General features: G+C 30.9%; 1 protein-coding gene across 4 annotated transcripts in view; it reads left to right on the top strand.

Annotated features, from left to right (window-relative positions):
* Window positions 1-16,412, top strand: part of LOC106462168 (leucine-rich repeat protein soc-2 homolog) — a 55,539-nt gene that overhangs the window by 37,278 nt on the left and 1,849 nt on the right. For all 4 annotated transcript variants that reach the window (XM_022389345.1, XM_013922067.2, XM_022389347.1 and 1 more), the window contains 7 exons: window positions 3,122-3,337; window positions 4,240-4,335; window positions 5,636-5,756; window positions 10,687-10,795; window positions 13,086-13,179; window positions 13,510-13,614; window positions 14,381-14,495. In XM_022389345.1, the coding sequence (XP_022245053.1) occupies window positions 3,122-3,337; window positions 4,240-4,335; window positions 5,636-5,756; window positions 10,687-10,795; window positions 13,086-13,179; window positions 13,510-13,614; window positions 14,381-14,495 (856 nt within the window). The remainder of the gene's footprint in view (window positions 1-3,121; window positions 3,338-4,239; window positions 4,336-5,635; window positions 5,757-10,686; window positions 10,796-13,085; window positions 13,180-13,509; window positions 13,615-14,380; window positions 14,496-16,412) is intronic.

The following is a 16,412-nucleotide window of genomic DNA, read 5'->3' as shown; positions in this document are numbered from 1 at the left end:
TTAAAGTTTAGAAGTAAGGTATTGTGTAGTACAAAATATAAAGTATTTCCATGTTATAACAGTCAATAACTGTGAGATATGTATGTTGTACATTACAAACATGACAGTTAAAGTTTAGAAGTAAGGTATTGTGTAGTACAAAATATAAAGTATTTCCATGTTATAACAGTCAATAACTGTGAAATATGTGTGTTGTACATTAGAAACATGACAGTTAAAGTTTAGAAGTAAGGTATTGTGCAGTACAAAATATAAAGTATTTCCATGTTATAACAGTCAATAACTGTGAGATATGTATGTTGTACATTACAAACATGACAGTTAAAGTTTAGAAGTAAGGTATTGTGTAGTAAAAAATATCTCCATGTTATAAAATTAAATAACAATGCAACATTTTCTGTTACAACAAATTATTTTGATACAAGTAATATGTAAAGAGACATAAGCAGGTTGACCTTACATGTTTTGAATGGGTAAACATGCACGTTTAGCCCTCCAAAATATGTAAAATAAACTTTGTTTATGTCTGTTCATGTAATACTTGTTGCATTGTTATTTAATGTTAGCCTGTTTTGCACAGGCTATATAAAAGTTGAAATATTTTCAAGTTATTTGATTTAAAATCTCCAGTAATAGCACAGTACTGTATTGTTATAGCCTTGTACTCACTTGTGATCCTGCCTAGTTGCAAAAAAAATTAAAACTCAGTCTGTTACTTTAATAAATCATGTAAATAGAGCAACAACTGTTACATTCATGGGTAGCACAGCAGTACACAATGTCATAACTGTCACTTCCAAATGTGACATGGGAGTATGTGATGTTGCAACAACTGTCACATTCATGAGTGGTACAGCAATACATGATGTCATGACAACTGTCACATTCATGAGTGACATAGTAATTAGTATATGATGTTGTAACAGCTGTTACTTCCAAATGAGGCATCGGAGTACGTTATATAACAACAGTTATCACATTCATAGATGGCACTAGTAGTATGAGATGTCATAATAACTGTCACTTCCAAATTTGGCATGGCAGTACGTGATATAACAACTATTGCATTCATGGATGGCACTAGTAGTATGAGATGTCATAATAACTGTCACTTCCAAATTTGGCATGGCAGTACGTGATATAACAACTATTGCATTCATGGATGGCACTAGTAGTATAATGGCTTAACAGTTGTCACATTTTAAGATCAGGAGTAGTTTTAATTTAAAATTATAAGAGAACCTTTAGAAACATTACCTGATTTTATGCAATGAATCGTCATAACTTTTCAGCAGTATACCATGCTTAACAGCATCAAAAGTGTGTCTGATGTATCAGTAATACAATTAATATATGGGGAAAAATCGGTTTTTAAATATTTTTTAAATATGCTTAATGATAGACAATTCCCATTTGGAAAGAAATTTGATTAATGCTCGAAATATAATGCAATGGCAATATTGAATAGGTTTCTTTGTATGCTACATATTTCTTTAACATTTGTAAGCTACAGGTGGTGGTTTATAGTGTATCGTGACAGTTTGTATATCCATCCACCTTGCCTCTGTCCATCACTGTGGCATGTGATTTTACAACTTAAAAGCCCTGACCTTGTTATTTTCAATTTAGTTGAAGTATGATGATTTTCTTGTACATATGGTGCCCGAACATTGACCCCTTCTGTGGAGGAGGTTTCATTACAGGATTTTCCAACATAAAGCTTTCTTATTCCATGTTTATAAAAGCATGAAATCTTAGCTCTTTGAAGAAAGGAATATTTGTAGTATTGAGCTGTATCAATAAAGCAAGGGAATGTGTGATTTCAGCAAAGAAAAATCAGGCTACTCCACTACTGACTATCAAATCCACACTGTAGGTAGTGAAGAAAGCTAAACAGCTTGTCACTGGAAGTTACCTAAGAACACATTGGTTTATTAAAGCTAAAGTACAGGCCTTTATTGGAATTGTAAGAAAATATATCACATCATTTTAAGGCTATGGGAGCAACACAAGAGCCATGTTCATAAGCTTCTCCCAAAGCAAACAGCTGAAGAGAAGACCAATTGTTGAAATGTGTACAAGTAGAATTTGGCATATGACAAATGGAAGTATGTCATTACATTAGACTTCAGTGTTTGTAAAAGTCATCCTGTTGGTGATATTTCAAATATGGCTCAGAGCAAGTTTCTAAAGTTTTATTATGATTGCAGGTTGCAACAGTATTGGCAAGTTAAACATCCAAAGAATTGACATAAATGGTATTATGAACTCTGCACACTATGTGATTGTACCACTAAATCTCAAGGAAATACTGTCTTTGTATGGACTGAATGCCCCTATGTATGTTTCCATCAAGACAGAATATCCAGCCATACATCCAAGCCAACATTTTAACTGATCAACAAGATGCAAATGCTAATAGGAATTCATGTTACACCATTCACAGATATCTTCCATAAACTTCTGTGCCTTTGTGTTGTTCATACAGGACTTCAGAAGTTGTCACTTTTTCACAGTTCATGGACTTTGGGAAGCATGTAAAATGAAAAGGGACAACATTGACTTTAGTGAATTCTGTAGAAGCCAATAGTGAAAGAAGAAGCCGTAAATCGTAGACTTTCATTCTTGTATAGTTGCTAAAGATTGTGGACAACCCTTTGTATACTTTCTTATAATCTTGCCATTAGAAGGAAAACACAAGTGTTTCTCACGTTATTACAATAGTACTGTGATAACATTCCCTGTTTTAGACTAAACCTTTGAATTAAATTTAATAGGAACTTTTTATATAATTACAATTTCTGTACTTTGAATAGAAAGGTTTTGATCACAGTTTCTTTAGATATTTCAACATATGTGTTTGCTCTTAAAATTTAATTGTTATACCAGTATTAATTTGTTTTACTTTGTTAGCATTTGTTTGTAGAGAACTGCTTATAGATTGAATTTTAGCACATTATCTTAAGCAATTTTATATAATCTGTAACTTGTAAAGTTTCATCGGCAGTTGTTTATGCAAAGTTATACACGGCAAAGAATGGAGCACGTAGAGATATCGTATCTTAGTTTAAAACCTGAATGAGATAACTAGCATATCACAATTGAAATTTTTTTTACCTAGATTGTTGTTCTACCATCTTCAGTAAAGGAGCTGACCCATTTAAAAGAGTTTTACCTCTACAGTAATAAACTTCAAACACTGCCGCCAGAGATTGGATGCTTAGTCAATCTTGAAACATTAGCCCTTAATGAAAATTCTCTTACTAGTTTACCAGATACATTGGCTAATCTCAAGCAGCTTAAGGTTCTTGATCTTCGACATAATAAATTAAATGAGGTAAGTTATACAGGAAAGATTCATAAATGTATTATATAGGAAAGATTCAAGTGATGGAAACAGGTATTTAAAAATACAATTAGGCATGTTTGATGGCTGTCTGCTTATGAGTTTCAGCTTAGATTCAATATTTTGCAACGTTTGTGTGCGTGTTAGTGATTGTAGAGTTCCTTGCAAACATTTTATTGTTACTTATCTGTTATAAATTTACATGGATTATTTAAACCGTTTTAGTTTATTCATTATTATGATATATACGTAAAATATTTTGACTTGTATAGTGTAAGTAACCCATTTAGTGCTTGAACTGAAAGGGATCAAAGAGTATCATCATTACCATTGATAATACAAATATGAATTTCATCCCATATCTCCATTAACCATTGGCAAAGTTGGTTTTTAGTTTGATCATAATGTTTGTTTATATGAAGTTGTAATTAAGTTTTAATTTTGATCTAATTAATGGTTGATCGCTGATATAGTAACAGGTGTATTTATATACCAGTACAGTGTATACCTCTTTCATTATATTTATTGAGTTGCCTTTGTTGAGTTATCACAATTTGAGCACTGCTCATAACTGTGTTATCGACACAGAACAGCATTTAACAATTTTGTTGTTTTTAAGACTTGAGGTTCATGTGTATACTGTTTATGGCCCTATCATATCCAAAAATGTTTTTACTAGGAACTAATGTTAGGTGTTTTGATAAATGGTGAATATCCTATCCAGCTTTGTTAAGAAACTGTGAACAGTCTGTATTTTTATCTACACTAGTTATCGTACGATGTAAGTGAAATCAAATTTGTATCAAATGATATGTTTAAAATATTTTTAGTTATTAGGTGTAAATATAAGTCCATTTTTAATATTTGCTCATTATCTTTGTGTTTTTCTACAGATTCCTGATGTTGTTTACACACTGACTTCTCTCACAATATTACATTTAAGGTTCAACAGGATACGTGAAGTAGGAGAAGATATAGCTAATCTAGTTGTAAGTGACTTTAATTTAAACATTTTGATAGTGGCTTTGTAAGACTTTGTCACCTAATATAATTCTAATTGGCCTGGCATGGCCAGGTGGTTAGGGTGCTTGACTCGCAACCTGAGGGTCACAGGTTCGATTCCCCGTCCCACTAAACATGCTTGCCCTTTCAGCCATGGGGGCATTATAATGTGATGGTCAATCCCATAATTCATTGGTAAATGAGTAGCCCAAGAGTTGGCAGTGGGTGGTGATGACCAGCTGCCTTCCCTCTAGTCTTACATTGCTAACTTAGGGATGGCTAGCGCAGATAGCCCTCGTGTAGCTTTGCGTGAAATTCAAAACAAAACAAAATAATTCTAATTGAATTAGGTTTGCTCTTACTTTCACATTATGTTCAAAATTCTTATTTTCTAAAAGTAATTGTTTCGGAACTTTGTTTCATTATTTTTTTTCTCAGTTGCATGGAATGATAGCAAAAAACCTTCTAAATCATTCTAACATCAAGAATTTCCTTTTTAACAATAGCAAAAAACATGCTGAATACATGTCATAAGTTTTTTGTAAATACGTAAAGAAACGTTTTTATTTAATGATTTTGAATGAAATACTACTTTTCATAAAGTGTTGATAGAATACTTGTAAAAACTTGGTAAAATAAAAAAGCAAGTTGACGTTAAAAGTCACAGGTATCTTCTTTTGTGATTTATCTTTATACTTTTACTATACATGTTCTCTTTGTGTCATGATAACCATTAGAAGTATTATTCAGTTCAGAAATGACATAGAAATCACTGTTGTAAATATCTGAAGAGTCAAAAACTAAGTTTAAAATCTTTGAATTTTCTGTTTTATTGCTTATGATTTTTTAGATCTATTGCATACATACGTTTTATTTGCACTTAGGTGATCATTTTTCCCTATTTAATTAAATGAAAATTATTATTTTATAGAAGATATTCAAGAAATTACAACAATTATTCAAAATACGTGCAGATAACAGTTGTCGTGTGATTATTTTAATTGAGAGCTAAAAGTAAATAAATGTTGTTTAATGTTTTTGAGGAGCTCATTTGGGCAAAAAAAGGAAATAAAACATGTACACAGTGGGAAAGGAATGTTATCTTCATGTTTGACCTTTTGTTCTATAATTAAAATTTCTGGTTTCATAGATAACTTTTCAATAAGAAATGTAAAAACATTTGTTTTTAACAAGTTGTTTATCAGTCTAGGATAATATAAAAATGAGTATTATAGAAATACCTCATCACATGTTTTTTTTGATCCAGTGGTTTTGTAATATTTCCAGAACCTGTCAATGCTCAGTCTAAGAGAGAACAAAATAAGGGAACTTCCTGCTGGGGTTGGGAAGTTGACAGTTCTTGTTACGTTTGACGCTTCCAATAACCATCTAAAGCACCTACCATTTGGTGAGCAAGAAGCAAATATGTTTATGTGTGTGAACCTTTTATGAATAAGTAACTTTCATTATAAATCACTCATTAAGTGCTTGCTTATGAAGGCCTGTCTTACATGACACCTAACTATAACTGAGGTGGTTGACCTTCAGTTCTTGGACATTTACAGACATTACAGATCTGTAATAATAAAGCAAATGGAAGTAAGTAAGGCATCATTTTTTAATCTTGTTTATTAAAACTTAAAAGGACTCAAAATGCTTACTGTAGCTACCAAAACTGTACATTTTCTAACAAATGAAAGAAATGAAGTTATTGTTTTGAGTGTTACAAATATTTTTATTTTAATATATTTTTCATTGTTTAGCTCTCACCCAACTGGAGTAGGTTTTCAAATTTGATATCATATTTGGATTAAAAATAATTCCTTTGGCTATTTTACTTTATATGTGGCTCAAGAATTGCCAATTATCAGAATTACTTGTATAACAGTAGTAACTTTGGTGTTTACCTAACCATTTTGCATTATGTATTTCCCATAACTTACTTTATTTTCTCTTTCAATGAAAAGTCACGTGATTCTTAGTGAAAAAAAAGAAAAAGATTAAAATAAAAGCATTTTACACGTAAGCCTAAAACATATTTTCTGTAAAGTTGCTTAGAAAAATATGATTGGCACAGATAATTTTGTGACTGTGCTCGTGATCTGTACAGCTGTTTTACTATAGATTAGAACTTTATAAATGTATTTCTGTAAAATATGTACACACACACACACACACACACATAATGTTATCTGATGATGCAGTTCATTTCCCCAAAAGGGGGCTGAAGTCCAATACCTGAAGGGGTCACTTGTTTTAACTACTTGCACCACTATACAGTAATGTGTTGTCTGTCAGTCGGTCAGTAGACACTAAAATGACATCACATAGGGGATGCTTAACATAGCAACTTGTTCTGTCATAACATCACTAAAATGTGTGTATGCCATAAACCACGAGAAGAATTGTGCACTCTATAGGCAACAACACAGCATGACATATGAACTTCAAAGGCAAGAAATAAAATTATTTGTTACTATTAATCCTGGTTTTATTTATTCTTGAAACAGAATTTTTTTCGAAGACCCTATGGAAGCACATTTAATATTTTCAACATAGTTTACAGGTGTATAACACTAAAAATCAAAGGTTTCTTCCTAATGGTGGATGAAGCACACATAGCCAACTGTGTAACTTTGTGCAATATCCCCTTTTCCTGTAAACATAATTTTAGTCGTGAGGTTATTGTTACATATTTTTATAAGTGTTTTCTCAATAGATTTTTACATTTTATAGGCACTAATGAGAATTAATTAATTATAGACTTCATACCTTAATGCGTGTATATGGTCAGGTTATTAATATTTTAACTGACCATCTTTTGGTTGTAGAATTATATCTATACAAACCTCCCACATTTTGTTTATCTAAGCAGGATCTCTGTACTTCTTCAGTGATTTTATTTCCAGTTTGAGTTCATATCATTTCATTGCTTTTCACTCAAATCTTTTTGCAGTCATGTTGATAGAAACAAAACAAGTATTTCAGCCAATTTATTGTTTTGTATTTAAATAAATAGTACAAATAGTCTGTGTGTGTTCCATTTACTTTACATACCTTGTGTTATAGAAATAATTCAAGTTATGAATATGTATCGTGTGTGTGTTTCAAAGGTTAGATAGATCCAGGCTAGACTTATACATGTATAAGTTTAATCACATTTCTTCACGCTCAAGGTTTATAACAATATTTTCTTGCTCATTTTATTTATTATAATTATTGTATTGGATAGTCTTATTTTAATTAAGTAGCTTCTAAAATCTATGGAAATAAATCATTGTTTTTTATTTAGTTTTTGTATTTTATTAGATTATTGGAATAGCCAGTTAGAATGTACTTGCACACCCCATGGTTACATGAGGTCTTACAAGAGTTACTGCTATTAGTAATATAAAAACAACAACAAAAATTCTATAGAATTAAACAAATGATTAACATGAGCACTGTATTACTAAAAAGAGTAGCACAATTGGCAACACTACCAACCTCTGTGATTGGTTTGCTCTAGTCACATGGTTTGAGATGAGTGCCTTTTGTTGTAGTTGCAGCATGCTTGACGTCAGAGTGATACAGTTTGGTTGTAATGTTTATTCTGTGAAAATAAATTTATTGATTAATGAGTTCTTAAGAGAAACAAAATGTAAAAACAGATGAGAGTGTCAGTTAACTGACATGCAAAAATGCTAGAGATAATAGTATTGTTGTTAGGCCTACTAGTAGTACTATTACGTAGGTAGTGTACAGGACTTGAACAAGTGAGGGTTAGTTTAGTGTAATGTCAGTCATAAAGGTTCAGAACTGCTCTTCTAGATAACTCTCTAACACTGTGTTTATAAATTGTTTTACAGCTTTCTTTATTTTATATCTATAGAAATTAGTATGTATTTCAGTTAGTAGTTTTATTTATAGGTGTAGATGAAACTGATTAATTTTCTCAACTTTTATTTTTAGGCTTATATCACTGAGTTTTGGTTCCCCTTTCTTATCTTGAGATTATTGAATTAATCAGTGTCTCTTAACTTACTTTCTTATCCCATTATTAGCCCTTTTACTATGGGTCATCCTATGGTCAGGGGTTAAAGGGCATGTCATCATGTTTATGGACTTACATTACAAATTTTGTTGATCTACCATCTTGTGATTCTATGCCAATAAGTTTGGTATCACATTGTAAATTATAATTCAAATTTTACTATTATACATTAATTAATTTCTTAATTTAAAAGTAAATGTTAAAACATATTCGTAAATATCAATTTTTTTGTGTCATGTGGTATGTTTGGTTAATATTAGATGTTTATGCTGTCCAAATACAAAATCTATAGTTTCTTATGAATTAAAAACTCAAATTACTGATATTGTCAAGCTAGAATATAAAATAGGAACCTCCTATCTTTTCTATTTGCTGAGAGATCACTACGTTTAGTGAATCAAACACAGTGTCTAGCCCACCACTTTCATTTTTGAAAATACTTGCTTATGTACACTTACTTTTGTCTATGACGTGTGAATAACCAATCAAAAGCTCAAAATGTCCCCCACCTTTTTTTTATCAGCCTCTAGAAGGTGGAAAGTTCCCAAGATTATTTATTTCTCTCGAATCTCAAAAGGAAGGGGTAAGGGAAAATGTTGTCCAATAAACAATTATTTTTTTTGACCCAAATACAGTTTAGTTAGTAAGCCTGATAAATTACAGTGGAATTCTGTGATATTGATAGAGTAATTTGTAATATTTGGTTATTTCACAATGCATATATAAAACCTAAAAAAGTATTTTGTTTTACATCCTCTACCTAAGAAATTTGACAAGGCTTAGCAAATTATTTCACAATGCATATATAAAACCTAAAAGTATTTTGTTTTACATCCTCTACCTAAGAAATTTGACAAGGCTTAATAAATTACGGCAAGCGGGCAAACGAGTACAAAGTTTGTAAGTAGAAAAAAATCATTGTTTTCTTTATCGTTCTATGTTTTAAAAACTGAGATTTAAGAATTTATTTGTAAATAGTAATAATATATATGCATATGTGACTCTATTTAAAAAAATACTGGTTCACTAGAACAAACTGAAGACAGGTCACTTTGTAAAGGCGAGTTTTATACTATTGAATATGAATAAAAACCCTATAACCCGAGCACTTTTGAAAGGTGGACCTTTCTTCTTCAGGGGCAAAGTTCTTGAACCTACGTGTTTTTCTAACATCATGAATACTGTTGGATATGGTAACATGAGTGCATGTGCACTGCGTCATTGCAACATCTGTAATTTTAGGCACATGTGGTTGAAAGGTCAATAAAATAAAAATAATAAATATATATTTGTGTATAATGTTATGAGATTTAAGCTATTTAGACTAAACATTTGGAGTTTCTTGTTATAATTTGTAGTCATTTTGGAACAAAAACATGTATATCTATTTTCTAATTTTTATGTTGGTTACGAAGTCGGTCAAATCGACTAGATCCATACAGAAATACAATAGTGAAAATAACAGATAAAATATAAAGTTTTTCTAAAAAGAAAACATTTGATAATTATCTGGAGGTCACGAGAAGGTTATAAAGATTTTGCATGTGAAATTTGACAATTTTCTGGTGCATAAAAGTATTTTTAAACTTAAAATCAAAATTACTTTGCATGTTGGATAGTCAACATTCAAAAAGAAAAAATGCACAAGCAAATCATTACTTAAAAAATCTGAAAACTTAATACAAAAATCTGATATTTTGTATACTAAAGCCTTGTAATGTTTACTGATGATATGGAAAATTTTGTATTTAATAGTAGTTATAGAAATAGAACAAGTATGTGTACAGTCACCAAAGATTTAACAGAAGTAGCCCATTGTATATATAGTTCATGTTCTTGGATAGATGTTTAGAGAAATAAGGCAATCTTGTTTTTTCCAGTTAATGTTTTTGTACTGTGTGGTTAATAAAAAATAGAGTAGCCTTATCTTCTAGAAAAAAAAAATGGAAAAAACATAGCATGAAAAATGGAAAAATAGGTGTTTTAATATCCACAACGTTTTGGGCTGGGACGCCCTTCCTCGGATGATTATAAATCTTCGCATTACCCAATTTTCGTGGAATAAGTTTTTTCCATTTTTTATTTTCTATTTCATCGTAACACAGTAGTTTTTTTTTAACCTTATCTTATAGGCCTTTATATTAACAGCTGTCTTCATTTCCTCATACTTTACAGAAATAAGCTTAATTTTTGTATAACATTTACATAGTGATTAATAAAAGTAAATCACCTTATTCATAGTCACCTTTATTCCTTATAAATACAGGTCACTCAGTATTTAGCTTCTTTTGTTTGGTGTTTATAGAAATAGGCCAGTGTTCTCAGCTGTCATCCCTTGATGTTCAACACAATGAACTTGTAGATATCCCAGAATCCATAGGTCAGCTGAAATCTCTGACTAGACTTGGTCTTCGGTATGTTATGTATTTCATTAATTTAATTAACACTGAAAAGTTCTGTCAGTAATGCAGTCAGACTAATCATTAATCTGGCTGGGCTTGAGGTAATGTGTCAGTAATGCAGTCAAACTTATCAGTAATCTGGCTGGGTTTGAGGTAATGTGTCAGTAATGCAGTCAGACTTATCAGTAATCTGGCTAGGTTTGAGGTAAGGTGTCAGTAATGCAGTCAGACTTATCAGTAATCTGGCTAGGTTGAGGTAAGGTGTCAGTAATGCAGTCAGACTTATCAGTAATCTGGCTAAGTTTGAGGTAAGGTGTCTAATCAGAGTGATTAACTGCACTCATAATTTACCAGTGGATATAGCAGATCTTATGTAAGCTTTATATTGCAGTAATAACATTAAGATATCTCAGCATAATGATTTACTGCACTCAAGATACACCAGGTATCAGGTAAGTTAACTCTGCAGTCATAACAGTCTAGTCTCAGCTTTGTGATTTACTATACTTATAATGTACCAGTAGTTATAACAAGCACTTGGTGAACCAACTTTGATGTCATAACATCCCATGTATCAGATAAGGTTTTAAATAAGTACATTTTACTGCTAAGAGGTACCAACGTAAAGCCTAGTTTTAATTGCCATACTGAAGTCGTACTATGGTACTATAGATGAGACTAACTCCAGGAAGTTCCAATACACTTATGCCACATTAAGTCAGACTGATTCTCGGGTAGGCCTTCTGCACCTGCAGTATACCACTGTGAACCAGACTAATCCAAAGTTTGGCCGACTGCATATATATAGAATACCTCTGCAAAACAGATTAAATCTTAAGGAATCTTACTGTACTCATATCATATCACTGTACAGTAGTTGGAAAAATTACTATTGAATAGCAAATGGAATGCATCACAATTTGAATTTATTTTTTTTAGATTGAAAATATAGTGATTGATGAACATATCTGCCGTATGAACACATAAACGCATCTTGCCAACATCAAACAACATTACTTACCAATGGTAGCATACGAAAGAAACGACTCTACTCTAATTCTTTTTAATTACTGAATCGTGAATATAACGGGTGTGTTGTTTTATATTCACAAAATAAAGTTTACCTGTTTGCAACCATGTTCAGACTTGTAATGTTGCTTTCTTCAAGCCTAATGCTAACACTGATATGAATAAATTGTCTACTACATGAAAGTTGTAGTATACCTCAGTTCCATTTAAAAATTGATATTTGTTTGTCCTGAAAATCCTTTTGTTTTATAGGTAATACATATAAATGAGATGAAACATTTGCATGTAAAATATTAAACTTCTCAAATGATCAACATTATGTAATACACAATTAAAGTTTTGTTTAAAAAAACTGATCAGTGGTTATAAAAGACACTACATGTTTCAGTGTCATTCATCCTCAGGGTGAATTTTAATTGCATATTATACATCATTGGTTGTTTGGATATTTTAAATATTTACACAAGTTCCTTGCATTTTAACCCAATTGCAGGTAATTTAGAAATGTTATAACGAATAACAATCATGTCTTTCCATTTTAAATTAGAAAACTTTACATGTATTTGAGATACAGTGCTTCAAACCAATTTGTTGGTTAAATATTTTTATGAGATTGTTCTTATTCTAAACATAACTAGCTGATTGGTTAAATAATTTTATGAGATTGTTCTTTTTCTAAACATAACTAGCTGATTGGTTAAATAATTTTATGAGATTGTTCTTTTTCTAAACATAACTAGCTGATTGGTTAAATAATTTTATGAGATTGTTCTTTTTCTAAACATAACTAGCTGATTGGTTAAATAATTTTATGAGATTGTTCTTTTTCTAAACATAACTAGCTGATTGGTTAAATAATTTTATGAGATTGTTCTTTTTCTAAATATAGCTTGCTGATTGGTTAAATATTTTTCTGAGACTTTTTTTTTTCTAAACATAAACAGCTGAATTATTAAATATTTTTTGAGACTTTTTCTTGTTATAGCTAGCTGATTAATTAAATATTTTTTCTGAGACTTTTTTTAAGCATAAACAGTTGAATTATTAAATTTTTTTGAGAATATTTTTTCGTCATATAACTAGCTGATTAATTAAATATTTTTCTGATACTTTTGTTATAAGTGTAAACAGCTAATTGGTTAAACATTTCATTGGAATTGTTACTTTTACTTGTTACGGGCAGCCGATAAGTTAATTTTCTAAGCCTTTTTTTTTCTAGACATAAACATCTGATTAGCCTGTTATGTTTCTGAGATACTTTTTTGTTTCCTAGATATAACCAGCTGACTTCTATTCCACAGTCACTCAGCAACTGTGTCAAGTTAACCGAGTTTAATGTTGAGAGTAACAACTTGTCTCAGTTACCAGTAAGTAACAGTATCTGTCTTAAACATATGTGTTATTCCTGAAATGAGGAATTATTAATGCACAGGAAAATTTAACCCCATAGTAATGAGGGGTTGTTTATTTGGTTAGAAAGTAAGTGCGTGTAAATGATAGTTAAACCAAATATGTGTATCTCAGAAGGGAGAAGCATTCAGAAGCCAGGATACTACTTAACATTATTCATTGCTGTACTTTCTCAGTAAGATGTTACTTGTTAGTAATGTTACAGTGTTTGATTGTATTAAATAACTTACGTTTTGGAGCCGTATCTTGGGCTTTAATTTTAACCAAGGTATTTTTTGCCTATGTAGGAAGGACTGCTCTCTAGTCTATCTCACCTAACAAGTCTTACTCTTTCACGAAATGCTTTCACATCATATCCCGTTGGAGGACCCTCACAATTTTGTTTTGTATACGTAAGTTATCTTCTACATACTGTACAATTAGGTCCTAAAGTAGTTGATTTTTGGCTCTATAAATAACCACAAAATTTTTTGTGAGCTGGTGGTCACAGAGTTATTGTGTCTGTAGTATTGTTGTTACCTCCTCATCTCATTATTAAGTCTAGAATTTTTTTTTATGTGTACTTTAATTAATTAAGTTAATATTTGTACATAGTAGCCTAGCTTTTTGACTTGTGTGTAACATATCAATTGTGCAAGAGTTGGGTTCTGAATTTTCAGTTTATAATTCCCCTAAACAACTCAGTTTTAAAAATCAACCTTATTATCTTGTGAGTAATGATTTTTGATCAGTAAAAATCCTTCTCAGTGCAAGTTATCTTGTGAGTGAGTAAATTGAGTTGAACGTATTACAAATATCTGATAAATGTCAGTTAATCTATAAAGGTGAGATATACACCATATGACCTCCACAGATGATGCATACATCAATGAACCTACAAATTTCAGACATACATAGTTCAATTCTATATTACAAAGCATGAAAAATAACAAAATATATAGTTCTCAGTGTATCGGTCTCCCACTAGGAACTTAGGCTTGTCGTTCTTGTTTCACAAGGGTTTAGTAATAACTTGATTTCTCAGATGTAGAGGTATTCCTGCATGTTACAAGATGATTGTTCTTAAAGGGTAGTTTTATTGAACTTGGGAAGTTTAATAACTTTTTGCTGAAATGCATATTATCTAATTTTAACTATGTATTTAAATTTCGTCCATAGTCTATCAACATGGAACACAATCAAATAAACAGAATTCCTTTTGGCATATTTTCTCGTGCCAACAACTTAACCAAGTTGAATATGAAGGACAATAAGATCACATCTCTGCCACTTGGTAAGTCTTCTTTTTCCGTAATACTAACGTTCATGATGATGGCTGGGCAGACATGACCCGCCTCAAGTATGTTATACACTAAAGTTTAAGCAATTAATCATTATTGGGTTTCTGAATACCGTATTCTGTTTTTCTAAATTTATTTATTGTAATTTTCTGAATGTGTGCCTAATCAAGCATTTCATAAATATTCTTGAATTTATTTTTAAAAAGTGAGATGGGCTAGCAGTTGGAAATTAGTCTGAAAATTCTCTGAACTTAAATTTACAATTTTTCTAATTAATTAAAAGCATGCACAGGAAATGGAGTTTATTATAAACATTAATAAATATAAGCTCGAGGCAGTGAAACTGGGACTTGTTGTTTAATTTTCATGTAGTGTAAGACAAAATATAAAAGGCACAAAAGAAGAAATTTTTAAAAAGAACAAAGCCGATTTATGTTTCTTTTATGTAACAAAACAGTTACAAATTTTAATTCTTACGTCAGTGTTTATCGGTGTGGGAATTCATAAATGAATCATCTTTGGTATGAAATGGTGAACCTGAAAATGAATATATAGAATATACAGATTCAAATGTCAGTCCTCCGTTCAAGTTGGATCGTGTTTTTTAAATAAAAAAGCTGAACATTTGGAAGAGGGAAGTTTTTTTTCACTATTTTTGAAATGGAATCACTTTACAGAATTTCAAAGGACACTGAAATAAAGCATATTCATTGACCTCTTTAATTTATCCAACAATTGGTACATTAATTTCTGAATGAATTCTCACCATTTAATATTCTTAGGTATTTTAACAACAAAAACCCTTTTAACTTTAATGATGGTATACACAAATTATTCTTAAATACAAATTCCAATATTTGAAGCTCTGTTTTTTGGAACGTAAATACAAGTAACTTGCTGCAGTGTTATATAGGTAACTAAAAACGGACACACTGAGCGTAAAATTCGTTGTGAGAGTTATAATTCCAGACCAAAAACAGAAAAAAATTTCCAAGTCTCTACACTAATTTATTTTGGTTTAAAAATTTTTCGTGCATGGATATTATTATTATTGCAGTTTATAATAACATTAAAAAAACTGACTTCACTAATCTATATGTTTGAATTGTATCTGTGATCTTTGTTGTGAATTTATGAAGTCTCTGTCACTCAGTTTTATCAACTCATGGATTGGAAACAGAGTTGCATCAGCTCATAGAAGCTGTAGCTGCTTGAGTTTAAACAAATAGTCATGTCTGTAGTATGCTGAGGTGGTCCAGTGGACTGACCATGCACTGGAGAAAGAATGTTGACTGTAATTCCGAATTTATGTAGACAAAATGTTGTCTGACATTTTAGTTAAATGCACAAGTCTTTTTGTAAAAACAAATTGGTTGTTAAAAAAGTACTTGTAATCAAGATGTCTGTGAATTGATGTCAGCATGACTAAAACTCTGACAAATTGGAGTGCAAGGTGATGTTCATGTGAAGAATATAAATACTTTTATCTGTTGTACAATTTGTGTGTTGTATTTGCATAATCTCTAGAACTTCTGAAATGCATATCTACAGTTTTTGTCTTTATATTGTATCTGGTATTTCCTCTCATCTACCACAAACTATCACTAAGTAAACAATGTAGGGTGAAATTAATAGTTGATAACTGTGAAATCAAATACATATGTTGAATTGTACTTAAGAAAAGGTTGTGGCTTGCACACTTTAATACCCATACACATAGAGTTAAGGCATTTAATATTCATGTTTTAGGCTTGTAGACGTTTTATTTTTCTGGTTTTTATGTTTTATAAATCTAATTTGTCAATTTTTAATGTTTATTTTGAAATATTCAGTAAATTTTAGAAACGTACTCATCAAACTTAATGAATTAAGCCTAACATTAATGCTTGGAGATGGCTTGAATAGGTAAT

The sequence above is a fragment of the Limulus polyphemus genome, unplaced genomic scaffold, assembly GCF_000517525.1.
Source record: "Limulus polyphemus unplaced genomic scaffold, Limulus_polyphemus-2.1.2 Scaffold1108, whole genome shotgun sequence".
Lineage (NCBI taxonomy): Eukaryota > Metazoa > Arthropoda > Merostomata > Xiphosura > Limulidae > Limulus > Limulus polyphemus.
This window is presented reverse-complemented; position numbering and strand designations above follow the sequence as displayed.